The 13,301-nt window shown below is 32.2% G+C and overlaps 1 protein-coding gene across 1 annotated transcript in view; it reads left to right on the top strand.

Annotated features, from left to right (window-relative positions):
• Nucleotides 1-13,301, top strand: part of LOC106065167 (laminin subunit alpha-5-like) — a 33,619-nt gene that overhangs the window by 7,143 nt on the left and 13,175 nt on the right. Inside the window, exons 9-20 of the mRNA XM_013223927.2 lie at nt 106-298; nt 1,023-1,207; nt 1,832-1,975; nt 2,362-2,451; nt 3,878-4,018; nt 4,589-4,735; nt 7,087-7,420; nt 9,334-9,549; nt 10,043-10,188; nt 10,309-10,452; nt 11,215-11,382; nt 12,684-12,947. Coding sequence (XP_013079381.2) covers nt 106-298; nt 1,023-1,207; nt 1,832-1,975; nt 2,362-2,451; nt 3,878-4,018; nt 4,589-4,735; nt 7,087-7,420; nt 9,334-9,549; nt 10,043-10,188; nt 10,309-10,452; nt 11,215-11,382; nt 12,684-12,947 — 2,172 coding nt within the window. The remainder of the gene's footprint in view (nt 1-105; nt 299-1,022; nt 1,208-1,831; nt 1,976-2,361; nt 2,452-3,877; nt 4,019-4,588; nt 4,736-7,086; nt 7,421-9,333; nt 9,550-10,042; nt 10,189-10,308; nt 10,453-11,214; nt 11,383-12,683; nt 12,948-13,301) is intronic.

Genomic DNA, 13,301 nt, shown 5'->3' with positions numbered 1-13,301 from the left:
AATGAAAGCAATACTGGAGCAGTCATGGCAAATAACTAAACGTAAAGTTGAAAGTCCTAATATTTTCAATTGTAAGATATTCAAACAAATTGTTTCTATTGACAGGTACCTATGTGCCATCCTTAGACACTTTGATATATCAACCTGTGACAGGTGGCTGTCGGATAATTAGTGACTTATATACAGACCAAACACCTTTTGATGGGACCAGCTTTGCAGTGTGTGATTTGTTCAATGGAACTGTCAGTGTAGATTTTGAGCCTGTTGTAGGTGGACATGTTCAGAAGAATATACAATGGTGAGATATATTTTTAGTTTTAATTACAAAACAAAAAACAATGACAACTCTGAGGACTAAAACAATGCAGGGCAGAGATTTTTTTTGCGGAATAAAGCATCAGCTGCAGTGCAACATCAACATTATCTGAAAGCTTAAAAGTATAGTTATGTAAGAAAAAACATTAATTGATAGTGACATTTTCTTTATTCACAAGGATCATATATATTCAAACTATAGTATAGGATATTTTACTCACTTCATATCAAACAGCTGAACTCTTTTATATGCTCTAAGAACAAGTATAATTTAAAAAATCAGTTCCTACTTTATGCTCCAATACTAAAGTAAACATAACATTCATATTTTATTTTCATGATTTTGTTAACAATTCAAATTTGTATCACAAAAAATAAATGGAAAAATATTACCTTTAATTATCATTTTTTATCACAATCAGCATTTTATTTGTACAAAACATTCAGAAACTTATTTTTCTCCTTAATAAGAATGTAAATTTTAATATTTGCTGATAAAACAGTTAGCACCAAAAACTAATAAGAATATTACTATAAAATATTTTTTTTATTCACAGAAAAATATAGCTGCTAAAATAACATCTACACAATCTTTTAATGTTTGCAAATTAACTTAATGAGCTATTAATATTTACTAGTTGTTGTTCTTTTATTCAATCAATTCATTGCTATTTCAATAGTATGTTATCTCTTTTGAAAACATGTAGGCCTTACATTCTGGCTGTGAGGTACTCTACCAACAGTTCAGCTCTTTCTGGAACAGTTAAATTACAAGTCTCTGGCAACACTACAGCTGATCTAACACTTTTAAGTTTACAACTTGGTCAAGCTATTTCACCTGTATGTCCTTTCATTGGACAGACTGAACAGGTGGACATTAAATTTACTCCTGGTAAGTTGATAGTGGATTACAACTTAAGGATACTCTTACATTATGTTCGCAGTTAATATCAGTGAAGAAATGAAATGTCCATGGCAACTTTGAAGCTCCAATTGTTAAATGATAATTCATTTTAAGGGTGAAAGTTGAATTTATACTAAACCATTACTACAGAAAAGTTTCAGTTTAATAACAATTTTGACAACAAAAAACAATAACAACAACTGAATACACAAAACTTCCTTTATTAAAAGACCAAGTATCATTAACAAATTGGTACATAAAATATACATTTTGTTACTTAGATGCTCATACATTTTGTTTAGCATTAGAAAATGGACACAGATACCTGAATCTCTACCACAAATAAAAAAAATCTTGGATAAAGATTGTTACCAAACAAAAAAAAAAAAAACTTGATAAAATAAAATGAATTAAAAATGCTAAATGAGAGTAACCAAAATTAAAACTCTTAAAAAATTAAGTCACTTTATAAATTTAAAAAATATTATGCTGTAGTAATATTTATGTAAAAAAAATAGAAAATAATTTTTATTTCTGTGCTTAGCAACATTAATAAATATTTTTGAAAAGTATTCTCCATGTAAGTTGTAACTCATGGATATATCCTTGCAGGTAAATCTTTGGCAGTGTTATCACAGCCACAGAATGTAACAATAGATGCTCGATGTGCCTACAATTTAACATTACTTTTGTATTCAACTGAGACAAGTCTGTCAGGAAACTTATCAGCCACAGTCAATGGAGTATCATCATCAGGTAGACCTTTAATCTCATCGTAATACAAAACATCTCTTCTACTTTTCTCTAATTTTTTCTGCTTTTGTATTTAATCATCAATTTTACTTCATTGTCTTAAACAGCAGTGTGTACTAAATAATATTTTCCTTAAAAGATATTAAAAAAAAGTAAATTTTATGTTTTGAACTGAAACAATCTTTACAGATATGGTTTATGGGAAAAGCAAAAATAATTAAATATGCCTGCCCCTTACACTGACGTACTTAGAAGGGTACTTTGAAGTGTTAAAAGTTTGAGACTACATTATTTGATTTGCTATCAGTACTTACATTACTTTAAAGTTTCTATCTAATTGTGATAAGTATTTGTTTAAAAATAAACTTGTGTATCATTGAAATTTCCAGGATCAATGATCACAATCGATTCTCTGCTTCTGTTACCAACACTCACTTCTGCAGATGGTGCAACAAGTTTTGGTGTTTATGTAGCAGCTGGTGAGTTACTGGCCCTTATGAAAGCATTGCCTTTGGCATGCTGCTAAATCAATTGTTAAGCTTTTGAAAATCCATTTTATTAAAGAATTTGGGAAAAACAGCTATTGTCTTGTGCTGTCTGTCTGTCCATTGGTCACATTTATATCTCAAAAACTAAAAGCAATTTTTTTTCATTCTCTTAATTGCTCAAAATAACTTTATCTGAAACTTTTAACATTATATTAAAAGACAGTTTTTAAGTTATGTTTTCTGAAACCAAATGTAGTATTGGCTATTTCTGAATCAAATGCAAAGTCCTACTTTGTCCTGTGAAAATAATTTCCTTAACATGAATCAATTTAAAAATTAACCAGTTTATCAATTAATTATTGGTAATTAATTATTTTGTGTGATATTGAATAAGGTAAAATAACATCAATATTATTGAGAGATATATTTATAGTAAGTGGAGCTCTTTCCCTTACATAAGCTTTGTTGTTTTTTTTAAGGATTTTAAACAATTCTTTTGTCTGTTAGATACTCTCTTCATTAAACCCCCAGTTTCACTGCTTTCTTCATTGTGCTTTAAGATATTGTTTATGCAATGGCTAATTATGGTCTTCATGGTCTTCTATTTTTATCTTAAAGAACAAACTACTAAAAAGCAGAAACAGAATAATAATAATAATAATCTTTATTGTACGTATGGAAATTTGTCTTACAATTTGTGCATTACACCAAACAAAAAACATTATAACTATAAGAAACCAAAGTGTACATTCACACCATGCGCACTCATAATTTACATGTGACAAAGTTTATATCAGATTGTTCTTATTTAATGATTTGATTGCCAGGGGAACAAAAGAATGTTTGTGTCTGTTTGTCTTTGCCATCGGTGTCTTGTATCTCTTTTGTGATGGTAAAATCACAAAATCCTGACACAAAGGGTGATTCTTTATATATATATATATGTGTCTTTTAATGTTAATAATTTATATAAGTGTCTGTGTCTCTATTGTGAAAGAATTTTAGGTCAGTGTTTGTTTGTGATGTAATATATGAAGCTCATACCTAGGTTTTAGTTCTTTTATATTTGTAATGGTTGGATGGAGCAGACTACCAAATGCTTTCTCCAATGTGATGATGCAATCTAATAGAGTGAAAAAAAAGTTAGAAAGTATGAAAGAGAGAGTGAGTCTGTTACCATTGTTAATGTCAATTTTTTAAAGTAGGCTAGAGTGTATACATTTCTAATTCATTCTTTGATTTGTAAGAATATAACTGTATCTGTAGTAGCGACGTCTGTACCTTAGTTTTATTGTTATTTATTTACTATTATTTCTGCAAATTAAATAATTCTTTGTAAGTAATGCAAACATTTTTAATTAACTGTCAGCACTCAGTTTAAAAAAAAACCAACTAGTTCTTTCTTCTGTTTTTCCAGAAAACAAAACAATAACCCAAGAGATGTACTTGACATGCCTACAACAACTTTCATCCCTCCTGACAAGGCAGATCACTTTAACAACTTCCTGTCATGATATTCTGTTCTCTGTTGGGGCAGAGCTCTTTAATGGATCTAAATGTAAGTTATGATAAGTTGAATTGTGCACAGTAGTGGAAAGGCGCTTGGCTTCTGTATCAGATTTTTTAATTTCGAGATCTTTAAGGTGCCTCTGAGTCTACCCAGCTCTAGTGGGTACTTTACATTAGTTGGGGAAAAGTAACATGACATTCCCTAACCATGGCCACTGAAAAAGATTACCTTTACATCATCTGCTCTGTAGATTTATTGTTATTGTATTGTTAAACTTTATTAACATTTTAATTTTTAAAAAGTCTTTTAAAGAAGATAATGATATAAACAGAGCTCAATATATGTATCCATTATTATAATATTGCTTTTATTCTTAACTAATAAATTTCAGATGTTCCTTGAAAAGAGAAGATAATTTTGTCCTACATATATCCATGGGCTAATATAGTCATGCTTGATTATTAGAGACTTAAACTCTGTAAAGTCATTGGTTTTCCTGGCTGGTACAGGCAACAAATTCATGCCCAATTAAAAAATTGATTTCATATGAATTTACATTAAATCAAAGCTTGCTTATGTAATACTCTGATGAGGAAAACCATTTTTTTAATATTTCAGCCTGTGGTTGCCAAGCCATCAGCTCTGTTACTACTATAGCTTGTCAGGAACTTGGTGGCCAGTGTCAATGTAAGTCAGGTGTCTCTGGGCAAACTTGTGATATCTGCACTCCTGGATATTTCAATTTCACAGACAATGGGTGCTCCCGTAAGTTTAATTTTTAATTCCAGTTCTTTAACAGTAGACATAGAAGCAGTAGATTTGTGCTTTTTATTATTTGCGTTGTATTTATTTGTTTTATGTTTGTGGAAAAAGCAGAATTTAGTCAGATTCCATTCATTTATTTATTAACTTTTTCTTTCATTTCTAGAATTAGATTATTTTCCAAAACAAGTCTGACCATCTTGAAAGTAAAATATTAATTAAGGCAGGGCAGCCAATGAATTTAAAATAAGTATTACGCAAAAAATTTGTAGGACTTAAAAATAGTGCTTACAAAAACAATTACAATGACTCTATACAAAATAGTTATTTTATATTTCAATATAGTATAACTATTTTCTATAGAGTATAGTATAATTTATTTTGAATAGTAAAAGTATTTAATAAAGTCAATAGTTTTAAAAACATTTGAGTGCACACCACTAATGGTGCTATTTTTTTTACAACAGGCTGCCCTGTCCTACCTTGTGCTATAGAAGTTATTAATATCAGCACTACCACTGCTAGTCCCAACACTACTACACCTGCCACAAATGTTACAGTAGTTAGCAGTAGTGATAGTGGTCTTTCTGGTGGTTACATTGCACTGATCGTTATATGTGCAGCCTTGTTTGTCTGCATCATTGTGCTTCTCATCTGGTGTTGCTTGGCAATAAAGAGGAAAAGGAAAAAGAAAACAGTGACACAGGGCCTTTACTTGATGACTCAACTAGGCCTAGGAGACCCCAACAGCCGGTTGTACAGGGGAAATATTTATGACCAGCATAGCCACCTGATAGAAGATTTAGTAGACCCCCATGAGCAGTTGACAGCTCTTGCTGCATCTGACAAAGAGTCTGACAGCGTTTTTGAATCTCCATATTCCCGGCCTAAATTTTACATTGCTTCAGATGACAATGCCAGCAGTTTAGACCGTAAAAAGAAACCCATATCCAATCTTAATAAGTCAAATGTTTTCAACGCAGTCAAACCCAAGCTAGAAGAAAGGTACATCAGACTGTCCCTTCCAGAAGACCCTCTACAAGTTGATTTCAGACCTGATGTTGATAAAGATTTATATCTGAGAAAGTCACCATCAAGAAATAAAAATTATCATGCTAATGACAGTACTAGGCTGACTCATTGGAGGCCTATGTCTGATTTACGTTTGACAGACTATGATAATGATGGAAAAATACCACAAACAAATGAGCATCATAAAATCAAATTTCAACATCTGAGCAAATCCCCAAATAAACCTTTGAAGAAATCACCTCAGAAACCAGCTAGAAAGAACAAGCCAGCTAGAAAAAGCAGTCTTTTAGACAAAATTCTGCCACCTCCATTAATGTATGGAAGGGACAGTCCAACTTTTATTCCTGAACCTTATCATGATACATCCAGATATGGGGTGGATAACCCATCTTTCATCCCAGATCCAGATTATGACACACCAAAACACAAAGGAGATAACTCTTCTTTCTCTACTGAACCTGATTATTACAGAACAAGAAATGGCAGAGACAAACCAATTTTTATTCCTGAACCAGATTATGACACATTGAGTGAAATTTCCATCTTCATACCAAAACGAGATTACTCTTTCATTGGACGTTATGACAATCCAGTATTCATACCAGAACCAGATTACCCTCCCTATGCAGGATATGGTTACTTTGATGAATTCAATGGCTCACTAGTGTAATTAATAAATCTGGATCTGACCCCAACAGATTTTTTTTGCTACAGGGTGAGATATTCTTTTTTATTTCCTTTTTCTTTTCTTCTTCCTCCCAATAAATGTTTAGCACCTTATTCTAACTAAATTATAATGAATGTTGTTATGGTCTTCTGAAACCCTTCTTTAGAACTTGCAAACTAGCAACAAGAGCTAAAAGAAGGTTTCAAGCATGGGTTTTATGTGGTTTAAGACATTTTTACAAAGCTTATATCAACTCATTCTGTTAACCTGGTAAAAAGTTTTGTACACGTTATTTCTCTGACACCCAATCTTGGATCAAGCTAAAATGTTGCACAATTATTTCTTTTAACTGACAACTCAAGCATCAATAAAAAAAATTTACTAATTATTTAATTAACAATTGGTAATTAATTATTCTTTAATTAATTTGCATTGATTCCTTGTTGTGTATGAGGCAGATCATAAAACTAATCCTTCTCTTTAATAAAAAAAAAACATTTTTAGTGGTCAGAATTTGAAATGAATTGATTCTACTTATTGTCTTTAGTCATTGTGAATGTAATTGCGTTTTGGTCATTGTGTACTGCATACATAATTATATGGTTTTCAACTTGAACTAAATCTCAGCTATAAACTATATGTTTGTCTATTTCAGCATGCAATTGCCATCCTAAAGGAGCAGAAACTGGCTCTTGTGACCCTAATGGAAGATGTTCATGTAAAAAAAACATCCTTCAAGGCAATGTAACCTCAGCACTGGACAACAATGGTACCAGTATCAGGATAGATGGCACATGCAGCCACTGCCTGCCCAACTACTTTGGCATAGAGAGTGGTCAGGGATGTTCACCTTGCAACTGTAGTGTTGATGGCAGTACAAGCCTACAGTGTGATGAGACTGGCCAGTGCCCATGTAAAGACACTGTCACTGGGCTGAAGTGTGATGCTTGCAAAGATGGGTTTTATGGCTTTGGACCAAATGGTTGCAGGTACGTTATATAAACTTAGATCTATACTATTAATTTTTTTTTAATTTACAATATTTATATGTTTTATTTTGCAAAAAAAAAGTTTTATCGATTTAGATAATTTACGCATCAAATATTTTGGAAAATTCTTTAGTTAACAGTAGAATATTTTTTTTTAGTCAAAAGTATTCACTAGTAAACTGGAATCAAATTTTGTTGTTTTTTGTATTTAATCTTTTTTTTTCTTATGCACTTATCTGTTTTATGTCTCAGTGACTAAATGCCAAAATCCCAAAATCTAATTCTTAATGCAATATCTACTAGTGCTATGAAAATAGTAGTAATGAGTGTGTAGTCAGCTGATGCAAAGAGCTCCAAGCCAGCGCTAGATGAGTGTTCAACCATGAGGAGCCTAGACCTAGACCATCAACTGGAATGGCTGGCGAAGTTTAAAGAAACATCTAAAGTGAATAGTACTCTGGCCAGTCATGTCAAATATAGTTGGGTGACCACCTAGAAGGGTTGAGTGTTGTTCCGTCCAGTTCTAGAAGGCCATTATATATGAAGAGCAAAGGTATCAGAGTCGAGTCAGTCACAACTTCCCGATCTACGAGTCAGCTCAGAGTTATGTGTTGCCAATAGTGCTGTAGTACAGTATTGGCTGTGATTTATTGGACATTAAAGTTTTATGTTAATGAGTTGTCATGCTCTATGAGTTGTTAATGTCATTCGGTGCACTTGCAGAGAGCCTGAATAGTGAGATTCATTACAATATGTTGGGAATGCAAGATAAAGCCCATCTGCTCAGACCAGCAACTATACAAACAATATTTTATACTTAGTTCTGAAAAATATTGTTCTCTCTCATCTTCTTTACTACAGAAAATATAATCGCTCCATTGGTGTTTGACCTTTACATCATTTGCCTTATAGACCAGTAACACAAACTAAAAACGCAAAATACCTAGGTGTTATAATAAATGAAAAACTTTCATGAAATCCCCATATTGATGAAACTATCAAAAAATCAAACAAAGCATTAGGATTTATTAAAAGAAATTTCTATAAATCAAATAAGAACATAAAACTAAAATGTTATTTAACCTTGGTTAGGCCAATAATAGAATATGCATCCTCTGTTTGGGACCTCTCAACTCAAGAAAACATTAAGAAACTGGAACAGACACAAAATAGAGCAGTGAGATTCATAACAAATATTCATATTTGACTAGAGTAACACCTTTAGTTAAATCACTAAATTTAGAAAGTCTTCAGGACAGAAGATGCAAAAGTAAATTAGCAATTATACATAAAACACTGAATCATAATCTTCAAATACAAAAACAAAATTTAATAAAATACTCAGAAAGACACAAAGATAAAGGCACATTCCTCGTCTCATATGCTAGGACAAATTTGTACAAATACTCCTTCTTCCCTAGTGCTATTAGAGCATGGAATGGGTTGCCTGAGCTAGCCAGGAAAACCATTGACATGGCAGAATTTAGGTCATTGGTTAATATGGATGACTGAATGCATAACGCAATAATTTTCTTTTTTGAAGTAATGTCTGTATTATATAAGATAAGAAGATAAGATAAGATAGATCACTAGGTCTGAAAGGGGAACTTTTCTTACTATGCTCTCAGAAGTCTTCTTATTACTATTTTTATGACAAACAGGGCCTAAATGTCAAATGGTAAAAAGAAAGAGTGAACGTAGAAAGAAAACAATTGTAAAAAAGCTTGAGTCAAAGAAGGGTCTTAATACATAGCTACATTCTAAATCAAGGTGCAAGAGAATATATAGAGTTGCCTGTGCATGACAACTTTGCCATAAAATGGGGTGCAAATCTAATGCTGTTTCTTTATTGTTTACTTTAGGTTGAGATACATTCAATTGACTTTTGTTTTTCTCTTTTATTTTATTTCCAGCTCATGTAATTGCTCATCATCTGGTTCACTAAATGTGACTTGTCATCAGATAACGGGAGCCTGTAACTGTAGAAATAATGTTGAAGGCTCTAAATGCAACTTGTGTAAAGCTGGATTCTTCAACCTAGCTGAAACCAATCCCAAAGGCTGTCAACCATGCTTCTGTTTTAACCATAGCAACTATTGTACTTCTGCTGTTGGCTACGTGGCAAAGCTGTATGTAAACTTTCATTAGTCTTTTAATTTAAATTTTAATTTGATCTTAAGTTTTAAATTTGCTAGCTATACTCTATGTAAACATAATTCACAATTTCATGTTAAGTTTGTTAAAATTTATATTCATGTATATTTATATAGTTTCAACTGTCCAAAGTATTGTATAATTATATATTTATTTTCTATAGTAATATTTATACATTTAGTTAAATATTTCATTGACATTAAATATGTATGTTTTAAAAAATGTTGGCAAATTTATGAAATTGTAATAATTGTAATGACTATGACAATATAGCATCAAGAAAGATACTCAAAATATTTTTTTTTAGTTTTATCTATTTTTTCTTGTTTTTTTTTAAGTACATATAGCTATTGGAGGCATTTTGGAGGCAGTAAAAGAAATAACGAATAAAATTTTAGAGAAAAAAAATTAAAGAAATAGCTTCCAGTATATTTTTTTAATAATATTTACTTCATTTTTTTAATGCAGTTTACAAGTAGCAAATCCTTCTGGAGATTTCACAGCACTTTTTGGAGATCGTCACTGGTCATATGGTCAACTGCTAACAATTAAATTTACTTCTACTTGGAATATAGACCTTAGCAATCAAATTATTTTGTCTCTTTCTGGATCTGGTATTAATTTTTTTTTTACCTTGAATATGCTAGTTTTCTGTATGTTGCAACTTAAATTTCCAATGTCTAAATGAACATTTCTGTATAAATCTAATTTCAAAAAAAAATTTACTCTTGAAGGTAAAGTTGTTCATTACATTGCACCAAACAGTACAGTGATTGGTCCATCTGGATCTCTGAGTCTTGTCATTCGTCTACTGGAACAAAACTGGATGATGGATGGTCCAGAAAGCAGTATCCAACCCACAGCTCAAGATTTCTTAGGTACATTAATTAATGTGTAACTTTATGGTTTCAAAACGTGATTCAATGTCTTTATTAATGTCTTCCATTTTGAAGACATAGCCATAGGCCACACTGCGTGGAGAGAGATGGTTACCAAGAAAACAAAGGACAGCAAAAAAACATGGGCTTCAGCTCTAGAAGAAAAGCATGTCAAACAAAAAATGGATGACTTCTCTACCACCTAAGTGAAAGCCATCTGAACTTGCGTTTTATGTGAACAGGAGTGTCTCTCCAAAATAGGGCTCCACAGTCACATGAAGAGGTGTTCTACCAGTTGAACCATAGTCACTAGGAATAAAGGAGGTCAACAACAATTAGTGTCTTAATTTATCTATTTATAATAAAGAATCTATGTTTAAATTTGTACCATAACTGATAAGACATATTAATGTAAAATATAATTGTAAAACGTTTGTTTTATAAGTCCATCCCTAGCTTTCCCTCAGAAATGAAGAATAATTTGTCCTAGTCCAAAGCACTTGCAGGATGGAATCAGATGACTGCAAGTGGGATTCAAACCTGGACTTATAAGATGACAGTCCAAAGTACACACCATATGACCAGGCAGTACTTTGTAAAGCTTCAGTATTAGTGGTGCACAGTGTGGTAATCACTGATGTAACACAAAGTGGCTATAAGCAAATATAGGCCTATGTATTATTCATATCAATTTTAAAAAACTACTTATCATCAGAGAATCTCTTTTATAATACATATTTTCACATTTATTTTCTTGTTCAGCTCTTCTGGCCAATCTGTCTGCAGTAACTCCTATTACCTTCTGGAATGGTCAGCCCATTGTTACATCTTATATTGGACTAGACTGGGCAGAAATCAAAGTAGGGACCACACTAGCAGAAATTAATTTTGTGGAAAACTGTATCTGTTCTAATACTTCACACACAGCAGGTAAAACTATTTTAGTGTGAGAATGCTACGACTGTTTACTTTGTAAGAATAAGGCATGAATAGAAAACAGTATTGTGGTATTGTGAATACAGCTTGGGTAAGTAATGAAATTTAAATGATAACATCTGACAGGCTAAAGTAATGAAAAGATATTGGCTGATAAAATGAAACTTAGTCAGTATAGTACAGGTTTCTTGTTGTTGTTTTTTTCGTTAACTCTTTCTCTCCTAATCGTTGATTTGACCTCATTAAATTAAATTAATATTTGATTTTATAAACTTTACTTTGTGCTATATAAAAAGAGCATGCATTACCCTTATATCAAATAAAGCATTTTCTAATAACAAACGACAAAGCTTTTGAAGCTTAATCATAACAGTAATAGCAGTGTAATAGCAATGAGCAAAATAAAGAATTCCGTTGAAATGTGGACAATTAATTACTGAGAGAAGAGTTAAAGCAACCAGACTTTTTGCAGCATTTTCCTTACTGATACCTCCCACCCCTTTTCTGCTATTATTTACAACTAACTAGGTCATAATAGAAATCTTTCTATTATTGTAATCTTTACTAATCTGACTGAATACTTGAAAGGTTACATTCAAATCCAAAACACATGTCAAAATGGTTAACTTATGATGAGAAAATTGTCTCATGCGATGGCAACAAAGAGTTTCATAAAATATTTCAGTCCTAGGACACATGCAAGAACAAAACGAATGTAGAATACAATAAGTAACATTATTAGATATATATTTTAAATTTAAAGCCATAAAGTTACTACTCTTTGATAAGAATTCCATTAATACATTTAAAATTCACAAGGCTTTCATGTAGCATCTAGTTTGTTTCAGATATTAATTTAAAATTAGTTTTAGGCATTTTAAACTTCAAAATGAACTAAGGTAGCATTATTTTCTATAATGATTGTAAAATACATCTTAACAGATTGACCTTTATTTCTCATTATTTTTAAATTTCAAATATGTTATGGTGGGGGGTGCGGTGGCAGTTGTGGCTCGGCTTCTGAACCTGGGGTCCTGGGTTTGAATCTTGGTGAAAACTGAGATTTTGAATTTTGGGATTTTTAGGGTGTCCCTGAGTCCACCCAACTCTAATGGGTACCTGACACCCTGCTTATTAACCATTGGCCATAGAAACATATGACCTTAACATCATTTGACCCATAAATTGCAAGGTCTGAAAAGAGAACTTTACTTTGCTTTAAATATGTTATAAAAAAAAAAAGGATTAGCAATTAGCTGTTTTCAGTGATGCTAACTTGTACTCTCTGCACTAAGGTATGTCATGTCAGAGATGCTCACGGGGCTACAGGAAAGAGGATTTGTCCAACATCTCCAGCTTCAGCCAGTGTGTTGCCTGCAACTGCAGCAAGAGAGGTATTACTGACCCACCAGATTGTGAGGAGTCGACAGGGAAGTGCCTCGACTGTAGGAATGGCACTACTGGGAATCACTGTGAGATGTGTGCTGCTCATGTTATTGGTCCTGAGTGTGACACTTGTGAGAGTACCTTCTGGGGACTTCAGGCAGATGGATGCAGAGGTGAATGATGTTATATATATATATATGTGGTGGGCTTGGCACAGAAGAATAAATTATGTAAATGACGAAGACAACTTGTTGGCTGATTTAAATCTTTTTTATTGTAGACTAAAGACCTGAACATGACAAATAAAATAACTTGCATCAAAATTCGTCCTCAATTTGCATATGGAAGTATAAGACTATAATACTAACATATAATTAGACCTACTTGTACACACAACATGTAGTCTAAATAAAAGTTATTCCAGTTTAATAACTAAGAACTGGTTATATCTCTTTCAAGAACATAAGAGACATGTGGAACATGTGAAACATTAATGACAAAATAGTTCTCTAGATATAAATGAATAA

The sequence above is a fragment of the Biomphalaria glabrata genome, chromosome 9 (assembly GCF_947242115.1).
Source record: "Biomphalaria glabrata chromosome 9, xgBioGlab47.1, whole genome shotgun sequence".
NCBI lineage: Eukaryota > Metazoa > Mollusca > Gastropoda > Planorbidae > Biomphalaria > Biomphalaria glabrata.
Note: the sequence above shows the minus strand (reverse complement) of the source record. Positions and strands in the feature narration are given on the sequence as shown.